This window comes from Onychostruthus taczanowskii, unplaced genomic scaffold (genome assembly GCF_017590055.1).
Source record: "Onychostruthus taczanowskii isolate IOZ18803 unplaced genomic scaffold, ASM1759005v1 scaffold22, whole genome shotgun sequence".
NCBI lineage: Eukaryota > Metazoa > Chordata > Aves > Passeriformes > Passeridae > Onychostruthus > Onychostruthus taczanowskii.
The window spans coordinates 8642368-8663086 of NW_024499462.1; the positions used below are offsets into that span (position 1 = coordinate 8642368).

Sequence of the window (20719 nt, forward strand, 5' to 3'; positions counted from 1 at the left end):
GCCCAGGCTGGAATGAACAGTGCCAGGCTGGAATGAACAGAGTCCAGGCTGCACTGAGCAGGGTCCAGGCTGCACGGAGCAGGGTCCAGGCTGACTCCCACCATGCTGGGGAGCAGCCAGGAGTGTTCCCTGCAACCACACAGGGCCAGAGCAGCCATCCTGCCCCGCTGCTTTCTCCTCCCTGGCAGCTCCCCCCTCACATGAATGATGTGGATTTTGAGCCAATGTCAATGACAGATAAAAGAAAAATATTAACTCTGATTTTTTAAAGTGAGGCTGCTGTCACTATCACACGAGAGAATGATGAATCTTTCATTGTTGAGGTGGCATAGCAGAATTTTAATTATTTTTCAAATAAATACATGCTTAGATTTATGTTTTGCTGATTTAACCATTAGTGAAATTTTAAAATAATCATTAAAGTTTTTTTCAAGGTACATAAGAACACTCTATATAAAAATACTTCTTTAAATAAAGCATTCAAAACCACATTATTAGATCTTTGAAATGCCATAGATCTTATTATATTTCATAATTAAAAAAGGAAAAGGTTAGCAGCACAGGTATTTAATTATTCTTTCCAAGCATACATTCATTTAAATGTCTCATTTTGAGGGTTTTTTCCCCTTGGAAGATCTTAATTTTTTCTTTTAAGCCAGTGAGACTTCAATAAAGGCAATATAGAATGTAAAACACCTCTGGTATTATTATATTGACATAGAAAGTGTTCATTACTGCAGAGTGATTTACACTTTAAAACTATGTTTATAATTAATAAAAATAAAACCAAACTGCAAATATCATGTTTGACATTTTAAGCACCTTCTGGACATCATCTTCCTTCCCCCCAACCCAAACACATTTCCAAAATCGTATAGTGATTTCAAGTGCATTGATTTTTGGTTGCTCAATCTGCTGCATCTTCTTGCCCCAGATTTGTGAAGACTTGCTAAATGCACTTCCCACTGATTAGGAAAGAAGCTGTTAATGCACTGAGCTTCTAAAACAACAAAGGCCAGGATAATACAAAATTTTAAACCAAATACCCATACAGCAGGACCTGTTCACCACTACTGAGAGCTTTGGTTATAAAACTCCATTTTCTTCTCATATAGGTACCTGAGACATTCTCAAAATTTCCTGAGACTTTTGCCAAAACACATGAGAGGGTAGTTAGACCCTTACCAATAGCTGGTTTTCATCCCCAAATCTGCTCTTTGATGATGTGGTTCATTTCTCATTCCAATGGAAGTAGCAAGTATGTAATAGGGACTCTGTCATCTATTTCCATGCAGATTTTTAAACTCTCCTGACAGTGGAGAAAAGAGTTGTGTCTGAAAAGACACAGCTGTGATTTACAGGACCAAAGCCTATACCCATCATTCTGGATGGCAAGAAGGGAACAAAACTAACCATTGGGGCATCAATAACTTTTAGTTCCATGTGCAAACCAATACGGTCCTTCCAGAAACAGACCAAACCTGTAAACTTCTATTTTTTGTCCACCATTTGTAAGACTCTGTACTCCTGCTCCCTTGTGAACTACAACAAGAAGGAGCAAACAGATTATTTCTTAGAAAAATTCAACTACAGACAGCCACAATGCTGCCCTTCTCATCCCATCTTGCCTGTATAAGCTACACAGAGAGATGGATCATGGAACCACAGAATGGTTTGGGTTGGAAGATACCTCAAAGACCATTTAGTTCCAACCTCCCTGTCATGGAGTTCTGTTCACTAGACCATATGCTCAAAGCCCCAGCCAACATGGCCTTGAATCCTTCCAGGGATGGGACATCCATCATTTTTTTGGGCAACCCATGCCAGAGCCTCACATTTCCTCCTAATACCTAATGTAAATCTGTCCCCTTTCACTTTAAAGCCTTTGCCCCTTGTCCCGTGCAGCTTTCCTGTGTGCCCTCTTTAGGTACTGGAAGGTGCTGTAAGGTCTTCCAGAGCTAAAGTTAAATTCTGCCCCAATGAAAAGGCACAACTCTGTGGTGTGCACATTTGGAAGAGGGTCTGAACTTCTCTTATATTTCTTGCCATCCCACTCTGTTATATTATTGGTTGGTCTCTGCCTGCAGTGATAAAAATGGTATTTAGGTCAATGTGTTCTTTGTTAATTGCATTAGCCATGTGCCTAAGACTTCGGCTTCCTCTTCTCCCAGCACTGCCTTTGGCTATTAACACGTGGTCTTTAAATATATGTCACTATTAACAGTGTACTCAATCTGTCAGGTGAGATGGATAGAGCCTGTTTTAGACAGACTAAGATAATCAGTGGAATGCTATTTACAAAATTCACATGAGTAGTGAGACCCCTTTTTACATAGAAACACAAGCCAGTTGCAACTTTTTATACCGAGTCTCCAAAAGCAGAGGGAAGAAATATATTTGTGTTCCATTTATGGGTTCTAATCATACTCAATACTTTTTTTCAATTTCTGCAAAATATTTTTGAATTTGATTTTGCAAATAGGATCATTTTCCCTTGGGAAAAAAAAAAATTATATTGGCTTTTATCTTCCAAGGGGTTTTCTGTCTGTGTTTAAATCACCTTCTATTAGCATAATTTTTCCTCACGTGGTAGCAAAGATCAGAACATAGTCATGTTCAACCCCACACACCTTCTGAAGCAGATTTAGCAAACAGAAAACTGCTTCCGGCTTGGAAACAGAAAATTTCTCTACTTGTAATGTGGCTAGGTCCAGCAGAAGGAGCTGCATTACTTCAACAATGGGCATCAAAATCAGAAGACCTTTGAGAGGTCTACATTCAGATGTAAAGAGAAATGCCTTCTCCCTGTTTATGGAATATCACTGGGTTCTACAAACTAGCTAAAATCCAGGCAGCCAGCTGATAATGAATTGAGGAATTCCAACACCAGCAGAGACTAAGAGCTTCCCTTAGCTAAACTAACGTTCTGAGTTGAGCTTTTTTTTTCCCCCAAAGATATTTACTACATTTTGAGCAGGAAATCAATATCCTGAAACTATTTGCTAACTGTTCAGCTTTGAAAGATAATATTTGCTGTGAAAGCCTCAAGGCTGGGGCTCTGCAGAGTCCTTGTCAGAGGCCCTCGTGCCCCACCCCGTGCCCATCACCGCTCAGTCCAGGCAACTGTGGGGTAGCGTTCCAAGAGCGCATTCCTCAGCTGGGCTGTGTGGATCTTGTCTCTGGTCTCCACAGTGCAGATCACCTGGAAAAAGAATTAGGACCATTCCTGATGGCATGGCAGCAATCTCAGACAAAGGCATTTCCAACTTAAACCTAAAATACACTCATAAAAACAATCAGTTCAAAATAAAAACTCTGGCTGTCACATCCGCTGTCTATGCAGGTAAGAGAACTGACATTGCAGACATCTGGGGCTCTTCCAGCCCATCTGCATGACCATAAAACTTTCCAAAACCCTACTTTATTGCCTTCAAAGTTTAAAGAAGACAGGCTGATCCTCTGCTGGCTCTTCGGCAAGGTACCTCTCTGCTCTTGGCCTCCCTGAAGACATCTGTTAGCAGCTCCTCTTTTCCTTTCCCTGTGCGTGGCATTGCTCACCCACCTCTGACTCTTACCTCATCACATTTCTGTATTTCTGGCAGGGTTTGTTCCAGTACCTCCATCCTTCAAGCTTTTTGTGTTCTCCTTCTCTTGTCTGTTATGGAGTTATCCCCCAGCTCTTTATCATCTCTGCAGTATTTTGCCTGGTTTCATTTCTCACACACCTTCTTGCTTAATTTTGTTTTTTTGCTTGTTTATTGCATCACATCTAGTTTTCTTTTATGGTTGTTCTGCTGCTAAATAAAACAACTTGGGCAAACACAATCTTGATCGTTTTTTTTTAATTCTTCACTTGCCTCCACAGGTACTACTGAAATCCTGTCATACAGCCACTAAAGAAAATAACTTCAGTGGCATTTTTTCAATTTTTCTATAATCTCTCTTTTTTGCATACTCATATCTCTGCCCCATCACTCGAAAGCCTGGGCACTAGCAAAGAAGAGGCATCAAAGTAAAGGCACAGAAGGAAAATTATACTTCATAATTTGAAACTCCTAACTTCCATTACTGCTAGTCCTGCTGGAATAATCACTGAAGTTGAAAGTGCCACATGGGGAAAAGACCTCACAGAAACGTGGAAATCTAGCAAGGAAAGGACACAAGATGAGTCACAGTGGCTACAGTGAGTTCATTGTAGAAGGAAAATCTACAGAGAGCAGAGAAACAACGAGCTATGATAACCTGATGGTGGGCTACTCCAGACATGCCCTGTCAAAATGTTCCTATCAGAGCTGCATCCCTTTTAGAAAGCAACTAGGCAAAAAATACTCTAATTTGTTTACAAGGATATTTCTAAATAAGAACTTCGGAACAATGTTTTCTGGAACTGTCTTAAAATTATAATAAACCTTTAGCAAAACTGTTGAATGAAAATATAAAACACTAACACTCCAAGTTAATCTAAATAGCCATAGCTCACTTAATTAGAAAACTGGCTACAGCTTCCCAAATACCCATCATGAAATAAGCCACAATTCTGATCTGGTCTTGTAATTCTTTGCCTCTTGTGCTGCACATAGTTCTATTTGTTTGGTTCTTTGGAATGCAAATTAGATGATAATTTCTTTCTTCTTCAAAAAAGTGGGATTTAATCTCAAGAAAAGGACAGTCATAGAGGACAAGTAAAAATGAGGAAAGGAGAGAGAACACAATGACTGGGAAAAGTATCTGTGAGCGCCAATGTACCAAACACCCATGATCCATTCCCTGGTTCATGTAAAATCCCTAAAGCTTTGCAATGATATCTTCAAGGGGACACACACACGGAGTCTGTAATTAAAAAAGTAAGATTTTTCCTCATGTAAATGCAATCATGCCCGTTTTGTCCTGAGTAAATCAATTGCTGCTCCTGGAACCAGTCTGGATGTGACAGATTCAGCCTTGAATGTCCGGTAGCAAGCTGTTGCTCTGCCCTGGCAGCAGCATGGGGAAGCATTTTGATTTATGGCTAATTATCCTCTCTGCCCTTTCCTTTCTGCTCATGATGGAAAGAAGGCAGGCCTCCCTAGACTGGAGCCAGAGAGCTTGTGAGCAGGTTGGATAAACACTGTCATTTTGTTCTAAATGTGCACAACAGCCAGCAGCTGATAAGGGAGATACTATGCTGCGGTGTATCATAAAAGTACTAACAGCAACAGCTGTGATAAAAAACAACCCCAGAAATTCACCTGATTTTTCACAGTTGTCAAAGAAAGGAACAGAGAACATTTGGTCCCAGCAGGAGTGCAGAGAGAATCACACAACACCTCAGGGCAGCTACAGATCTCAGCAGCAAGGAAGGCAAGACTTTACTTTCTTGCTTAGATTAAGCCAATTTACACTGCAGTTACACTTTCACAAGCTCTCTCTCTTGCTTGCTTCACCTGGCACATCTAATTTACAGGTGTCCAACAGAGCAGCCCTCACATTCACAGGGAGTTTATGAGGTTACATTTCCTGTGGGATGCAAAAGCATCCCAGTACCACTCGCTATAGGAGGTTGCACAGCTATCGATGAGCTAAGAGTAAGTGCCCCAAAATGGTCTTATTTAAGAATAAATAACAGAACCTATTGCCTGATCTTTCCTGTACACCAGACAAGGTAGAGGAAATTTTACCTTAAACTTATTTCCTACTGATAAGCCCTCAGAACTATACATGGGATTTTTGAACCTGCAGAGCTCTTATTGGCTGTGGGGCCAGCTGGCCACAGCACACCTTTCTTTTCTGTGTATCAAAAACCTCACAAAACCACCAACAACAGAGTGCATTTTATTAATTTCTCTCCTGCATATCATATCTTTGCTGGATTAATTGATTAATTAATTAAATAATTGTCTGGCCCAGTAAGACCATTAAAACAACAGATCTTTTACTGTACCTAAAGTTCCATTCCCTGTGACACGTAATCTAAAGATACATTTCAGCCAAAGGGTTCAGTCAGCCTGTAAGTTTTTTTCAGAGCAGGCCTACAAGTTAAAATTAAAGACAGAAGGGATTTCACTGAATATTGATGGCTTGTGGTGTTATTTAATGACTGGAAATTATTGAGGAAGCAGGACAAAGGCTAAAAAATATTAAAGGAAAAAATTGATTACAAGTTATTGCTGTGCAACACCAAAATCCAGATGCATAAATCCAAATACTCTTAGGAATTAAACTGACTTCAAAGAGATGAAATTTCATAACTTCACAAAAGAAAGAAATTTGCAAAGTTCTGTTCTGAATAGGGTGGGCACCTCTACTCTCTTTTAACTGCAAAATCTCATAGTGGAGGCATTTTGCATTTTACATCATATTTTTCTAGATTTTGAAAATGAGTTTGACATGACTCTCAGCTCCCTGATGCCTACTATCTGTAGGCTGTGTGTGCAAATAAAAATAGTGGGTGGACATGCTCAGCCAATGTTAGAGAGCAGAGGAAATGTGTGTAGTACTGCTGAATCAAGAGATTTCAGTCTTTTGTGCTTTTCCAGGCTCCATGTAAACCTAATCCTAAATAACTAGTGCAGTTCTTTATGTCTGTGAATCATCCATTGAACCTTTGTATCCTGCTTTTTAATTCTAGAAATCATATTAATCATCTTAAGCTGTCTTTTTGCATAACTTACTATTCATGAAACACCACATTTAGCAACATTATAGGTTTGTTTGCATGAAAGTCAAATTGGAGTTAAGAGTGAAAACTTGATTTATATACACTGGTTTCTGTTCTGTATTTAGAAAAAAGGGTTTCTTTAGAAAAAAAAATCAGCAACTGGGCAATTTTCTGAATTATTTGGTAAACACCCAGTGCAGATTGCTTCACATTACAGATTATTTGGTAACAGCAGCTCAGTTGATGGTTTGGGGATCAGCTGCTAGATTGTCCCCATGGTCAGAGCAATGGAATGCTTGAGAAAGAGTGCAGCAGCTGTCAGTGGTTGTGCAACCTGAGCCTTATCTTTTGGCAATTGGGGCATTCAGGTGGGTGAGCACGAGCAGGAACAAGCTGCAGCCACATTACGTAAGGCAGGTAATAACCCAGCAGGAGCACTCAGACCCTCCCCAGGGCCAGCCTCTCATTCTCCAGCTGGGCCAGGCTGCCCTGTGCCACAGTCTGGCATTCCACAGTGGAATGCCATCAAAGAACGTGACAGAATTCTTCTGGAGGGCCTCAGAAGAAATGGAGTGTTGATCTTCCCACTCCCAGTGTCTCCGCTTTGCAGCTGGGGAATGGAACATGCAAACAGAGCCTTGCCCAGGGTCTTGCAGGAAATGCTTTGGGAATGGCAGCATCCTTCTGCACATCTTAGCTGTACAGCTGCCTGCTCCTATGTATTTGCTTCACAGGGCATTAACAGGCAATATGTTGGCAACTGGGGACTCTAACCCAAAATATTCCCTTCCATCCTTTACAGAATGCAAGTTGGCGCAAATGAATTTATTCAAATTGACCAGAGCAGACTAAAATAATGTATTGAGTTCTGGCCTGAGGTGAATGAACTGTATGAGAAAAACAGGCACTATACCACACAAAGCCAGGAGTTTCAGCACCACTGGGAGAATGTGTAATGTTACTGAAAAGGAAATATTTGATTTATGATTTAGCATTTTTGTGCACAGACGGGGGGAAAAGTAGTGCTGTGGATGTTCTTTTTACAGCCACTCTTTTCCAAGTTCTTCAAAACCACAGCACACTGAAGCTCCCAAGAGTTCTGAAGTGAACAGACCAGACAACCAATAATGCCAGACAGGAGGGAGCTCAGAGGGAGCACTGGCACCCACCGAACAGCTGCTGGGGAAATCCAAGACCTTACAGAACCCTCCTGGACCTGCCAGTTTGATTATGCTGTTGTTTCAGTGGTGAGAAGACTTTCTAGAAAATTGATGAGCTCAAGGAAATTTTTTTCAACTAGATTGACTGAGTCCAAAAATGATACACTAATTTAGCAGGCAAGATGCTGATCTACTTCATAGCAAATAATGTCCCTACTTTATGAAGTTGCTTATTGATTTTGCTCATTGACTTCTTTCTGAGCCAATAGTAATATGAAATTAAAGGGACTTAAATGGTTTTAAGGAGGTTTACATATGGAAGCAATTTAAATGATAAATTGTCCTAATTGACTCTGAGGAATATTACTGATGGAGAACAGAGAAAGTCCACAGAAGCAAGTTGTAGCTTCCTCCCATGAATTGGGTAGTCCTTTAGATACCTGTATCCAGTTAACTGGTGATATCAGATGATTTCATTAGCTCAGATCTTTTTTTCTGTCTAGATATTCCCAGGCATCTAACCTCCATAGGTGTAAAATGTGAAGCCTACCAGACTGGTAATTTGTCTGATTTGCTAGGAGTTATCTATTTCAATATAGGGACTTTGGAAGTAGTTTCCTAACCAGTCAGGTAAGACTGAATTAGGGTGTAGTCCTCTGTGAGAAAGAAATCCAGAATGAGTCAGAAGGGAAGAGGATCTATACTGGAGGTATGGGCAGGCAGAACCCTAAAGAAATTCCCATAACATTCCATAGAACACAAGCAGCTAATCCTCTGCACCACTTCTTACTCTAATATAGATGTATTTTTTTTTTTTTTTAGTAAAGAAAAACATCTCTTATTTTTGCCAGTAAAATGTTCCAAAAGTTGGGGCTTTTTTTTTTTTTTCCGAAGTGTAGTTTGAACATAAAATTTCATTTTAGAAAGTCCTTACTTTTTCATGAAATCAGACTATCAGCAAGGATCTTCCCACAGAGTGTTCCAAGTGTGAGTGCACACAGATGAACAAACAGTAACCCAGAAAGGCATGTCACTAGAATTAAAAAAAAACCCAACCAAAGCAGCTCTGTCATCCTGATAAGCAACTAGAAGCCAAGTTTCTATCTTTTTGTTTAGAAATAAAAGGGTACATCTAAAAGGATGATTAAATACTGAGGCAACAATCTTGACAGGACAGATTTAGAGTTTCAAATCAGCATCTATGCTCGTTGCTCTGTTCTGGCAAACACCTAATCTACATCCACAGTCAAAAGTCCACATTAAAGTCAGAATGAAATGGGTATAGCTGCAATACCTTTCTTGTTATTACTGCCAGTACAGCACAAGGTGGTAATTTTAGCTCTTGACCCAGGTTTAAATTCATGCCTTATTTATATAACAAATGCATAAAACACTTTGATGACACAGGTCTTTGGCTCTTTCCTTTGACAAACAAAAAACCAAAATATCCCTCACAGGTATCAGCTTTACTCTGAAAATAGGTATTTTTTCTTGTACCTGGATAGAGCAAATTCATTTTGATGCTTATATGTAAATTCTATATTTTACCCTTTTTGATTACACATGCTTTCATTTTCAAAGAAAGCTTCACAATTCTCTAGATATTGCCAGCTAGAGCTGCCTGCAGAGGTCTGTACGTCTGGGTCACTGCTTTGTACTCCACATCTAATTATTCAATAGCCTCTCTCCCAGACTGATTGAAAGCCATCATGCAAATTCAATATCCAATTAAATTATTCAGGTATGCAAATTCCTCCCTTCAACCCTTTTGCACGACACTGTCAGATTCTTGAAGTGAAATTACATTGTGTTTGAAGTGCAGACTATATGGCAGCATAAACAGTATATGGCATTGCTTTCATTCAGGGCCTGTATTTACTAAAAACTAAAAAAACAAACCAAAACAAACAAACAGCAAAAAAACCCAAAACACCTAAGACAGTAGATTTCATTTGATTTGCTTAATAGCATTAGTAAAAACTACAAGCGTCACTCCACAAAAATGGCATTGAAAACTTTATAAGAGTGACAGGTTTTATTGAATCTAGCTTTCAGCGAAAAGCATTTCCAGAGCCAAGTCAGTCACTCAGAGGGATTCATCCACCTCATGCAGCGACTGTCATGCTATCTCCAAACCAGCCAAAGCAGTGAGCTGGCTTGTCATTATGGCACACTGCAGAACAACGTGGGTTAAGTCCTAGATACTTGAGAGTATTGATGATATAATACACCACAGTACATCTGCCTCTTCTTTAAATCTGCAAGTCAAAATATTGAGCAGGCTTTTGCATCCAGGCGGGAAATTAAATTTAAAGGCCAAAATCAAAGAACTTGCTTACCCAGTAACATTTCTGCACCCCAATTATAAGCCTGCTTAGCAAAGATCTCTAATTTGACTTCCACCTGGGGTTTCACAAACTAAGTCAGGTTGGACCTGGACAGCAATAGCATGAAATCAGTAGGACCACACCTTTGCCAAACCAGTTGAAATAAGAGATGCACCATGAGACAAATGGTTCTTTTAAGAGACACCATTAGCTGGTAACACTTCTTCAATATTTCTGCATCCAATACTCAAAGGAATAAATAAACAAAGGACAAATGGCTTTCCTCTGTGCTCTTGGTGGCTAAGAAACAAAACTGAGTCCCTAGTTTAAAACGAGGATTCCTTAAGAGTAAGGGTGTTCTCTGCATTGCTTTGAGGCAAACATGTCAGACAATTACAGCCAGCCTACACAGCTGGCTCTTCAAGTTCTGGATGGATGCTGCAGCTTGCTCACCTCCTCCAGCACCTGCCACACATTCAGGAGGGTTCATACCAGCAACAGGGCAATACAACACCTGAAGTACTTCACCAGGGTGTTGCAACAACAAGTAAAACTGGTCCTGTGTTATTTATATGCCTGCTGAGTGTTTGGCAAGAAGCTGTATAACACAGAGGAAACAATCTCTGACACTGTGCACACCCTGTTGGACTTCTTCAACATAGGCATAAAGAGACAGGGAAACAGAATAAACCAGGAGAGGCCAGTACTATTAGAGAAACTGGAATTGCATCTCCTCTTACCTCGACAGTGAAGAGCTCAGATGTCACAAATGTGCGTTCTTGTTTGATATCCAAAACTCTAGATCAAATAAGGGACAAATTAGAGATCACAACAATCCCCTGTCATTGCAAAACAGTTTCTGAAAGTGTTTGGGGAGTAAATATATTTTCTATTTTCTGAATTAAACACAATTCTACATGCTACAAAGGTGTTTTCAGATTGGAAAAAAAATGAAGGAAAAAAACTTTTCTGCAATATAACAAGAAAAAAAACTTTAATTAATTAATTACTTACAGACTTGGCTTCAGAGATGTTTGGAAACATTTCCTAATCTTTAATAATCTTTGTGCTAGTCTCTGATTATATTTCCCAACCATTAGTCTAATTTACCTTGCTTCCTCCCGAGCCAAAATCTCCAGTAGCTTTGACATGTCTCCTGGGCAGTCAGAAATCACAAGGGAAAATCTGCACACTCTGTTATCCAGGGTCAGGGCACGAGCTATGCACTGTTGCAGCAAATGTAATTCCAGGTTTCCACTGCATATAACAACTGCCACTCTGAAAACAGACAGAAAAAGAAGAGTTTTGATTAGCACTTGCCTGTGTAAAGGAAATATAAATCATAAAGACTGTGCCAATATCAGCCTGCTAGAACTTCCCCTCAATAAGTATTACAGATGAGAGGGCTCCTGCCTCAGCATCCATTGTCAGCAGGTAGGAGAGGCCTAGAAGTTGGCTGCATTAGTTGGTCTGAAGTGTTGTTTTCTTTTCACATTTCCTGTAGATTTGAGTTGTTAGAGATAATTAGCTGGACGACTGTAGGTCTAGATTTCAAGTTTCAAGAATTTGACATAATTCTCACCTGGAAGTCCTAAGTTTCAGCCTCTTACTGATCAGACAAAATATATGTTCAAGGCTTTCTGTAACCATTGATTAAATTCATCAAAACCCTGAAAAATGAGTGCAGAAATGTTTGAAGTGCAAGTGAAGAGCCACGTGATTGGTCTATGAAAATCTCTCTCTGCAGAGTCAAACCTAACCTCTTTGCATTTTCCCTTTTATTGTAGCTGTACTAAAATATGTTGCTGCTCTGTGTGTACTGTCAGCCTCTTCTGAAGAATTGTCGCGGCAGTATTTTAGTGTACAATGCTGTGTACTAGAAATTTTGTTTTGTCTTGAGGGCATGTGTGTTTAAATACATTCTGGACTATGCCTGAGCCAAGGCTCAATCCACTTAAGTGCTGAGTCCTCAAGCTGAGGGGCAAGGCAGCACATGGCCACACATTGAACACTAAGCACAAGGATAATCCCTCTGACTGTGTGGACAGTTCTCAGGACTGGGAGGCAGGTGCCACTGGGTCACTGCAGCAGAGAGCCCAGCTCCTGTCCCACCACAGACAGGGCTGGATTCCACCAGTGGAACAAGAGGAGACAACAGGCTGACAAGAGGAGGACACTGTCCTGGCAGGTGCAATGATGCCTCGTGGAGCTGTAGCTGCTCTTCCCCCAAATATCTGAGAATCAAGGAAAGGGACGAGATGCGTCAGGTCTCCAGGCTGGCATTTGTCCGGTTCAGGACAATCTTACCACCTGTGACTGGTCCAGTCAGTCTGAAGTTTCTGCCACCAACGAGCCCCTTGCCAGTTCAGGAGCAGGAACTGCCTGGTCACCCATGGAACAAGTAGATTTTCATCATTTCCGAGGACAAAGGTGCTCAGTGCCATGCTTTTGCCACAGTTCCCTGTTTGCAATAGTTGCTGTACCTTTTACCCTTCAACTCAGGCAGCTTCCCTGCCACCAGTGCTGCAAGCCCAATGGCCCCTTCTGCATCAACCGTGGCTCGCTCATACTCCAGCAGTCTCAGCATTGAAATGAGGATGTCCTCCTCCCTGAAAGCAAGAGACTTGGGTCAAAACAAATCAAAAGAGCTCCCAAAAGCAGAAGATAATGCATTTATGGGTAACAGGGTTCTTGCCATGCACCCAGATACATGTGATCCCAAGGTGGTGTTACAGCATGCTGTGCTGCTGGGGGTGAATGTACATCTCAGACTCATTATTAACTGAAAGACAGGATGGCTTGTTTACTAGAAATATTACCTAAATCCTAGCAGTAAGTATATTCCACAAATGTGGCCTTTTTGTGAAGATTTAGAAGAGGTTTGTCAAGGGCTGTTGTTCAGGTGTTGTAGAACACAAGGTGTTTTACACCCAGAGCATGACCAGATAGTGGTGGCAGGTGAAATTTTGGCCGAAGGGTGAGTTTGGACAATACTTTTAGTCATATAACTTCGTTTTAGGTAGTCCTGTGAGAAGCTGAGAGTTGGACTTGATAATCCTTCACGGATCTCTTTCAGTTTGAGATATTCTGTGATTTCTGTGGTTTATGGGTCTGGGTTCAAAGTCTTCAGTGCCCCTCTTGCAAGGAAGGGTACCCCATTCCCACACTGCCCCAGTCTGCATATTGCATTTTTCATATACAACAATGTGCATCCAGTATTATTCATGTCACTGCTTTTCTTCACCTACCTCACAGCAACAACTTTATCCACAAGCTTCCCAGTCAGCTGCAAAGAATTGCTGCCAAAGCAAACTCCACTCACATCTGCAGATTTCAAAAGACAAAAATATGAAGTTGGCTGCTTTAGACATATTCAACATTTTTTGGAGTCCTGGCTGGTTTGTACCCTTAATGAGTGCAGCACACTGCTGTTACATGACCTTAAGTTGCTTGATTTTTTCATGTGACAGAAATGTGTTTGGCAATGAAACACCAAACCTCACAAGAAGATTTTGCCATTTTGGACCCCTTCAAGAAACTTCTGATACTTCACTGGCATTGTTGCAATGTGAGAATGACCCTGCAGCCCAGTGCTTTTCACTGCTCAATAAGGATTGAAGGAGAGGAGACTCAAACACAGCACTGGGCTTGTTAGCTCCAGCAGGACATCTGGCTAAGAGTGCAGACACAGGCAGAGCAAACCAAGATAAATTAGAAGTTTCTTACAAAACTCCCATTTAATCCAAAACTTCCAGAGATTTGAACATCAGGCAAGCAGGATGTTCTTAAATTGCTTAACAGATGAGGTTTTTTGAGCAAATCAACTCTACCATTTATAAACACTTTCGTTCTGTGTCTAAATGTTTAAGCGCTACATCATTTTCCTGCCTTTTCCACAAGAGCTTTCCCACTGACTTCACTGGTTTGATGCTGCGTGTGAGCACAATGTTCAGACAAATACTCGCATATTTCTAAGTATTCATGTACACTGGAAATAACATCTTACCCCATCAGGGTGGGGGGGAAAATGTGGCAGAATTTGCTCTTAGCTAGAACTAAGTGCTGACTTTTCAAAGAACTCCCTTAAAATATGTTTGAACTGAAATAATGAGAAAATAATATAGTATGAGAAATTTGTTACAACCTTTATTTTACCTCCAAAAGAATACTGCATTTTCTCACCTCCATAGAAGTGATGATTGTTGCAGGCCTGGTCATCATTTGGGTGGCCAGCTTTTAAGGACTGTTGCAATACTGGGAAAGTTTCAGATTCAACTCCCTAAGGAAGAGAGATGTTGTCACTTTTTTAATTGAACCAGTTGTAACAGAAGATGCCACCAAAGTAGATAGCAAAATTTACAGAAAGTTCCTCTTCAAATTAGCAATTAATTTCAAGTGGCAAAACAACCATGCTACCACTAAACTTATTCCATGGCTTACTTAGGACCAAATTTTTCCAGTAAGAACTTATTTGAAAACACAGAACTGGATTTTATTTGCTTAGGAAAAATCTTCCCACACTTTTCTCTTAAATCCAGCCAAGGGACAGGAACTTCCCTGGTTCTTACAGGGTCTTCTCTGAGGCAAAGCCCATGGGATCAGATAGTTCCTGTCCCCAGCACAGGCAGTCTCTGCAAGTGTTACTAGATACCAGTGTCTTTTGTAAATAGCTGTGGTGAAAGCCACCCAAACACAATGCTTAATAGGTGAAAGGCAACTTACAATTACAGAAATATTTGGGTTGAGGTGTTTGAGTGCAGCAGCTGACCCTGCCAGCAAGCCACAGTGGCCTCCTGCAGGGAAAATCACGGCGTCCAGCTTTGGCACCTGCTCATACATCTCCAGCCCCACGGTTCCCAGGCCTGACAGGTACACAGCACTGTCCTCCCTGGGGGAAGGAGGGCACAGATCAGCAGAGGTTACAGTTCTCAGTGCAGTAATAATAATTCCATCTACTACTTTCAAGACATTGTTCAGCAGAAAAAGATAAATGTGGGAGTAAATCAGCAGCACATGAGGGGAGGAGGTGATGCAGCAGGACGGTGCCATCAGGTGGATCGCAGTATGCTGCTGCCTACTGGGAGAAAACTTGAGCAATAGACAAGCCCCTCAGTCTTCAGATGAAGAGCACTTAACTCCCATTGTTATTAGGGATTTACAGAACTGGCAGGGAGAAGTCATATTTCCATTGCCATCACTACCTTCAGCTTTATAAATTTTAAATGTTGCAGTCTAAACTACAAGCAAAGCCTCAAAAAGAAATCCTCTCTTTACTTATAAGTGGATTTTGTGTTTGTGATGAATGGAAATTTTCATGAGATTTAAGCAGTGTGTTCAACCTCACAAATATCAAAGAGATTGCTAGAGTTGTCTTTCCACAGTCCACAGCCAATATCTGATACCTTTGCATTAAGCAAAGCATTTTAGTCATGCCAAAATATTTACTGGTAAAATACTTTAAGGCAAATGTAGTATAAATAATAGGGGCAAGCGGCACCAAAAAATTGAAGAAAACTCCACTATACAGGCATGACTGACTTGGATCTATTTCTAAAAGCTGGTTTGCATTTTATTTACAAGTTAGCAATGATGTAAATGTAGAACTACATGTAAGAAAATAAATATGAGCTCTCTGTACGTTCTGTTTTTTCTGGGAAACAGAACTGTAGATCCAATGGCTGTACTTGATTTACTTGACCCAAGGATGTTTGGGTACAGGGAAACTGTTTTTATTACTGTACCTGTTAGACAGGCATAGAGAGGTTCAGTGTAGGAGCACAAAATTCCTGCAAGGAGGAGACCAAGGCTCTTGAGAAGTTACCTCACATATATATCAAGACACAGAAAATTCTTCAGGGCAAGGGTCTATATAACTACATAAGAAAGGATTGGATTAATGAACTTCCACTCCTGCAGCACAGCCAAAGACAAAGGCAAGAAATCATAGTGGAATGAGTAACTGAATGCTTGTATTTACTGTCTTTATCAAGATACTGAAGCAGCTCTCTCCTCCTCCTTATATGTGACAAAATAGATCACTGGCCTCCTGAACAATTCTGGAGACTTACTCTCAAATAAGACTCAGATCCAAGTTTGTGGAGCTACTCCTGCCATAGTTACATGGGGTACAAGGGGACCTGCAAAAATGAGTGAAGGCTTGGGATATTCAGTGAAGGAATAAAGCCTCTCTAGCAACTGAAAACTGTCCAAATGAGACTGCTCTGAGCACAGACAGTTGTTAGCAATTTGAATCAATATTTCAGATCATCATGTTTTCCTTGCTAACATCCAGTTGAAACATCAGTTTACTGATCAGCCATCAGCTTTTATAAGAAAATGGGTGATTTTCTTTGCATTGTGACTGATAACTTTTTCTTTTTGAAAGTAAAAAATGTATCATATGCCATTGAGGCAAAATGAAGGAAGAGGGCAGACTGTAGACTGAAACAAGCATTTTGGAGCCAGAGCTAGAAACTTGGATATCTGCCTTCTGCAATGTGTGATGCATCATCAATCAAAGATGGGCTGTCAGGCTTTAGCTTTCCCATGAAGTTTTGGTGCAGCAGCTAGAGGGCTCTGTTCCTATCTGCTCCTAGGAAAGAAGTGAGTCTGTTGGATAGAGCAACAGACTAACCAGATCAGAAATAATCAGGTTTGATCAACACTTAGATATGCAGTTACACAAGAAAAAAACTGGGTTCTCAAGGCTGGAAGGTGTGTAGTTCCATCTGCAGCACTCTTTCCTCCCTGATTCACAAAGGACTGTTTCTCATATCCTCACAGAGGTACTGAGTTATTGGCAATAGTCACATTGCATTTATAATGAGGTCCTGAGCCCCTGTAGTTAGTAAACAATTTCATGCCACCTAGGCAGCAATTAGGCAGACTAAATGATTGAATTCCAATTTGAAAAATCACATTTCCTTCCTGGGATTCCCCAGGAAGTTGCAACTGAGTAAAAAGTGTCCTTCATCTATTTGAATTCTTGCATGGTCATTTTCATGACACAGTATTTTAATTGCACTCAAGCAATGGGAAGAGCTGACGGTGACACACCCAGCTGCAGGGCATCGCCCCTGCAGGCACAGCCCAACCCAGGCACGTAGGGTCTGCTTCAGGAAGGGCAGAATGAATTCCTGGGTGAGGAGAGCCAGAGACCAAATTGCTAGGGATTGTATCCAAGCTAGAATTAAACTGAAATACAGTGACATTTTGGAAGCTCCATTCTAACACCTGGGAGCTCAGCTGGTATGTTACATCCAGCTTTGGCAAATGACAAGAATGTTTGTCAGACCCACACTGGAGAAGACTGGCTATCCATAAAGGCATACATTACACTGGGAAATCTACACCTAACAAAATATTTTTTATATAATTCCCATGATGAAAAGCCTCACAACTGAAGTGGGGGGTTTCTTCCTTTTTTTTTTTTTTTTTTAAAGTAAAAAATTGCATCTGTGGGGTTTTAATTAAATGGAGTCACAGATTGAACAATTTGTTTCTTGTAACCTGAAATAAATCAGAGTGCTTTAGTATTATTAATGGTAGTGTGCACATTTTTTTTTTTTTTTTTTTTTTTTTTTTTTAAGTAAAAAATTGCATCTGTGGGATTTTAATTAAATGGAGTCACAGATTGAACAATTTGTTTCTTGTAACCTGAAATAAATCAGAGTGCTTTAGTATTATTAATGGTAGTGTGCACATTTAGATTTCCTCAGTGTTGGATGCTGAAGTTCTACATATGCATTGCCCCTGGAGCTCCATGAATATGGAGAATAGCTACCTTATGTGATTTAAATCATTATTTATGGATGAGGGGAAGATTAAACATCAAATTACAATAAAATAATTTATTTCTTTTGTGTGAACGTGATAGTTGATGAAAGTTAGCTGGAGGTTAACACATCAATTGAAAGATGGCTGACAGAAATTTGGGAATCACCAAATTATGGAAAACTGTGGTTTTCAAAGGAGCTTAAAAGTGTTTCAAATTCATTGGGTTTCAGGGCACCTCATTCCCCACTGAAAATCCCAGTCTGGGACAAGACTGTGCCCATGGTGGCAGACCAGGCCCAGGAACCAGCTCTGTGTGTCACTGGCTGTTGCAGAGCTAACAGAGGAGTTGAACAGTACAGTTTGTAGTATTGCCTTCCCAATACACCAGCTGGGAAAGAAGTGAGGACTTGCTCTGTTCTGCTCATTCTGGGATCTTCTACCCAGGTAACAGCCCTCACCATGACTGTGTTTGAGGCAGCAGTGCCTGGGAGCTGGAGGGGAACGGGCACTCCCTGCAGGAGATGTCATACAAACACCAGGAGAGGGATGAAACCTGCACAGAAGCAGCAGTGGTAGGGGGACAATAACATTCCAGCTCAGGGTATCAGAGGGACCACTGTTAATGATTCACCCCTCCGTGCTTTTGGAAATTTTTCTTGAAGAAAGGTTAAAAAAGAAAAGGGGGTAGTGGGAGGAGGGGAATGCATAAGAGGCTACAGAGATTAAAGAGAAATTGAAAAATATATTAGTTCTAAGTGGTTTTGCCTGTCTTACCTATGTTTTTGTTACATCTGCCTTGTCCAGTGACCTCAAATAGCTCAAATTTAGATTTATGCTCATTCTTAGCTACTTTAAGTGTATCCCTGAAGTAGTCTCTTAATCATCTTTTTTTCAGGGCAGTATCAGTTTTGTTCCTCATGCCAGATATGTGAAAATCTTAGAGCTTTAACCTTCTCTTGCTCCACATTATCCCACTGAACCATTTGCATTAAAGATTGACTTTTACCCTCCTAACTTCAGAGAGGCCAGGAATGAACACTAGCCTAAATGCTTTCTGACAGAGTTACTAAAGAACTACAGCCACCATCATATTAGCCCATAGAAATCAAAGAGTTTGCCTAATTTAGGGGCAGAAAAGAGTGTTTCATTTTGGTCTCCATCCCTAGCTGCCACAGAAAGAATGATTTGTGCCTGGGAACACATAGCCATCCATATATCAGGTAAGAGGAACTTTTGGATGAGCTGTGATAACATTTTAATGAAACTAATTGTTTTTGCAGAGCTGTGCAGGCGTCTAATCAGATCTCTCTAATGTGCCTGGCTTTCACTCACTCTTCCAGGTAGAGGTAGCCGTTCTCCTGTGCCAGCCGGCGGGCGTGCACCTGGGAATCCTTGGCAGTGGTGCCGTAGGAGATGACCATGGCACCATAGTCGCGGCACATCCTGACCCTGGCCGGAGCCGTGCTGGTGGACAGGATGACAAACACGGGAACACGGAGCTCTGAGGCGTGGTAAGCAACAGCCATGGAAAAGTTACTGTCCGAAGCCACGATCACCCCTTTTCTTTGCTGCTCCTGAAAAACAGGGTTGTTACTGCACACTAGAGAGTGGCACATATCTGTCCCATGTGATCCTGCATCATTCTAATGATCTGGCTTCCTTTTTTCCCTTTACTAGCTGATTGAATTGTGATATTATGGTACACTATATGCATGGTTGGTGCGATCTCAGGATTTATACACAAAGCTAAAGCAGCACAAGAGCAATCCCTGTGCCCACAGTCCTCTGGGTTCAATTCTTGTTCCATGGGAAAGAGCTCAAAAACTCCAACTGATCACAGAAGAGCTGATATACCTCTGCTCTACCTGTATGAAATTATTTAATTTCAGGCTTCCTTTTAACAAAAGATTTAATTTATATTATTGTGAAAGGCAGGAATAATCACTGCTCTGGGCTGCTGTCTCATGCCTACTATAACAATTATTACTGCAGAGACTCCTATGACGATGGCAATAACCTCCTATGACAAATGATAAACAAGCTATTCATGTCAGAAAACTGAAATTCATTACAAAATCAATTGGTGATCTAGATCTTTGTCATCATACATTGTCATTGTTCAATTCAATTTCATCATCACTCATTAGTTTGGTGGTTTCAACATATCAGAACAACAGTGCACATAAAAACATTTGCATCTTAATGCCACAGAAAAATGCTGATGTTTCCGTTTTGCAAGCTTTTGTTTCAAACATTAGGAATTTCAGCAGCAGATTAGCCAATTGTAAATAAAGTAGTATTTTACATTCAGACCTATATCTGTTCACATGCTGTGTTCAGTATGATGATTCTAAAGACAAGAAACACTGTGATTCCACAGAGATTAGAGGTAAATTTATCTTCAGCTCTGCTCCATTTTCATCAAGCAGAACTACTCTACTTCTTTTGAATGCTGATATTTTGCTGTACCTGAGGCAATGACATCAGAAGGTAAAGCACACCTCGTTCCTTCACAGACCCTGTGTACTGGAGGAACTCCTTCTTCAGGTAGATGTCCATTCCATACAGCTTGGATAGCCTAGAATACTGGAGTAGATAAATAATATTATGTCAGTATATCTACTATTAAGAAAAATCTTCCATTCTCCATCAGCTGCCTGCTGAGGCATGAATTCTACTCCTATATAGGACCTCTAAAAAGCAAAATCCACCTTCTGCTTCTTCATTCACAATAGTGTGTTGTTACCTACCAGCTCCTCCTGCTTTATGGAAGTGATTTTCAAACTCACAGCAGTGAAATATGGAGCACATGCCATCAA

At 40.7% G+C, this 20719-nt stretch overlaps 1 protein-coding gene across 1 annotated transcript in view; it reads right to left on the reverse strand.

Annotated features, from left to right (window-relative positions):
• Positions 1-318: 318 nt before the first annotated feature.
• LOC121336202 (putative threonine dehydratase) overlaps positions 319-20719 on the reverse strand; it is a 32067-nt gene continuing 11666 nt past the window's right edge. The window contains exons 4-12 of the mRNA XM_041405136.1: positions 20370-20486; positions 19233-19474; positions 14847-15012; positions 14307-14403; positions 13373-13448; positions 12608-12733; positions 11235-11402; positions 10865-10922; positions 319-3202 (exon numbers count right to left, since the gene is read on the reverse strand). Coding sequence (XP_041261070.1) covers positions 3104-3202; positions 10865-10922; positions 11235-11402; positions 12608-12733; positions 13373-13448; positions 14307-14403; positions 14847-15012; positions 19233-19474; positions 20370-20486 — 1149 coding nt within the window. The 3' untranslated portion in view covers positions 319-3103. The remainder of the gene's footprint in view (positions 3203-10864; positions 10923-11234; positions 11403-12607; positions 12734-13372; positions 13449-14306; positions 14404-14846; positions 15013-19232; positions 19475-20369; positions 20487-20719) is intronic.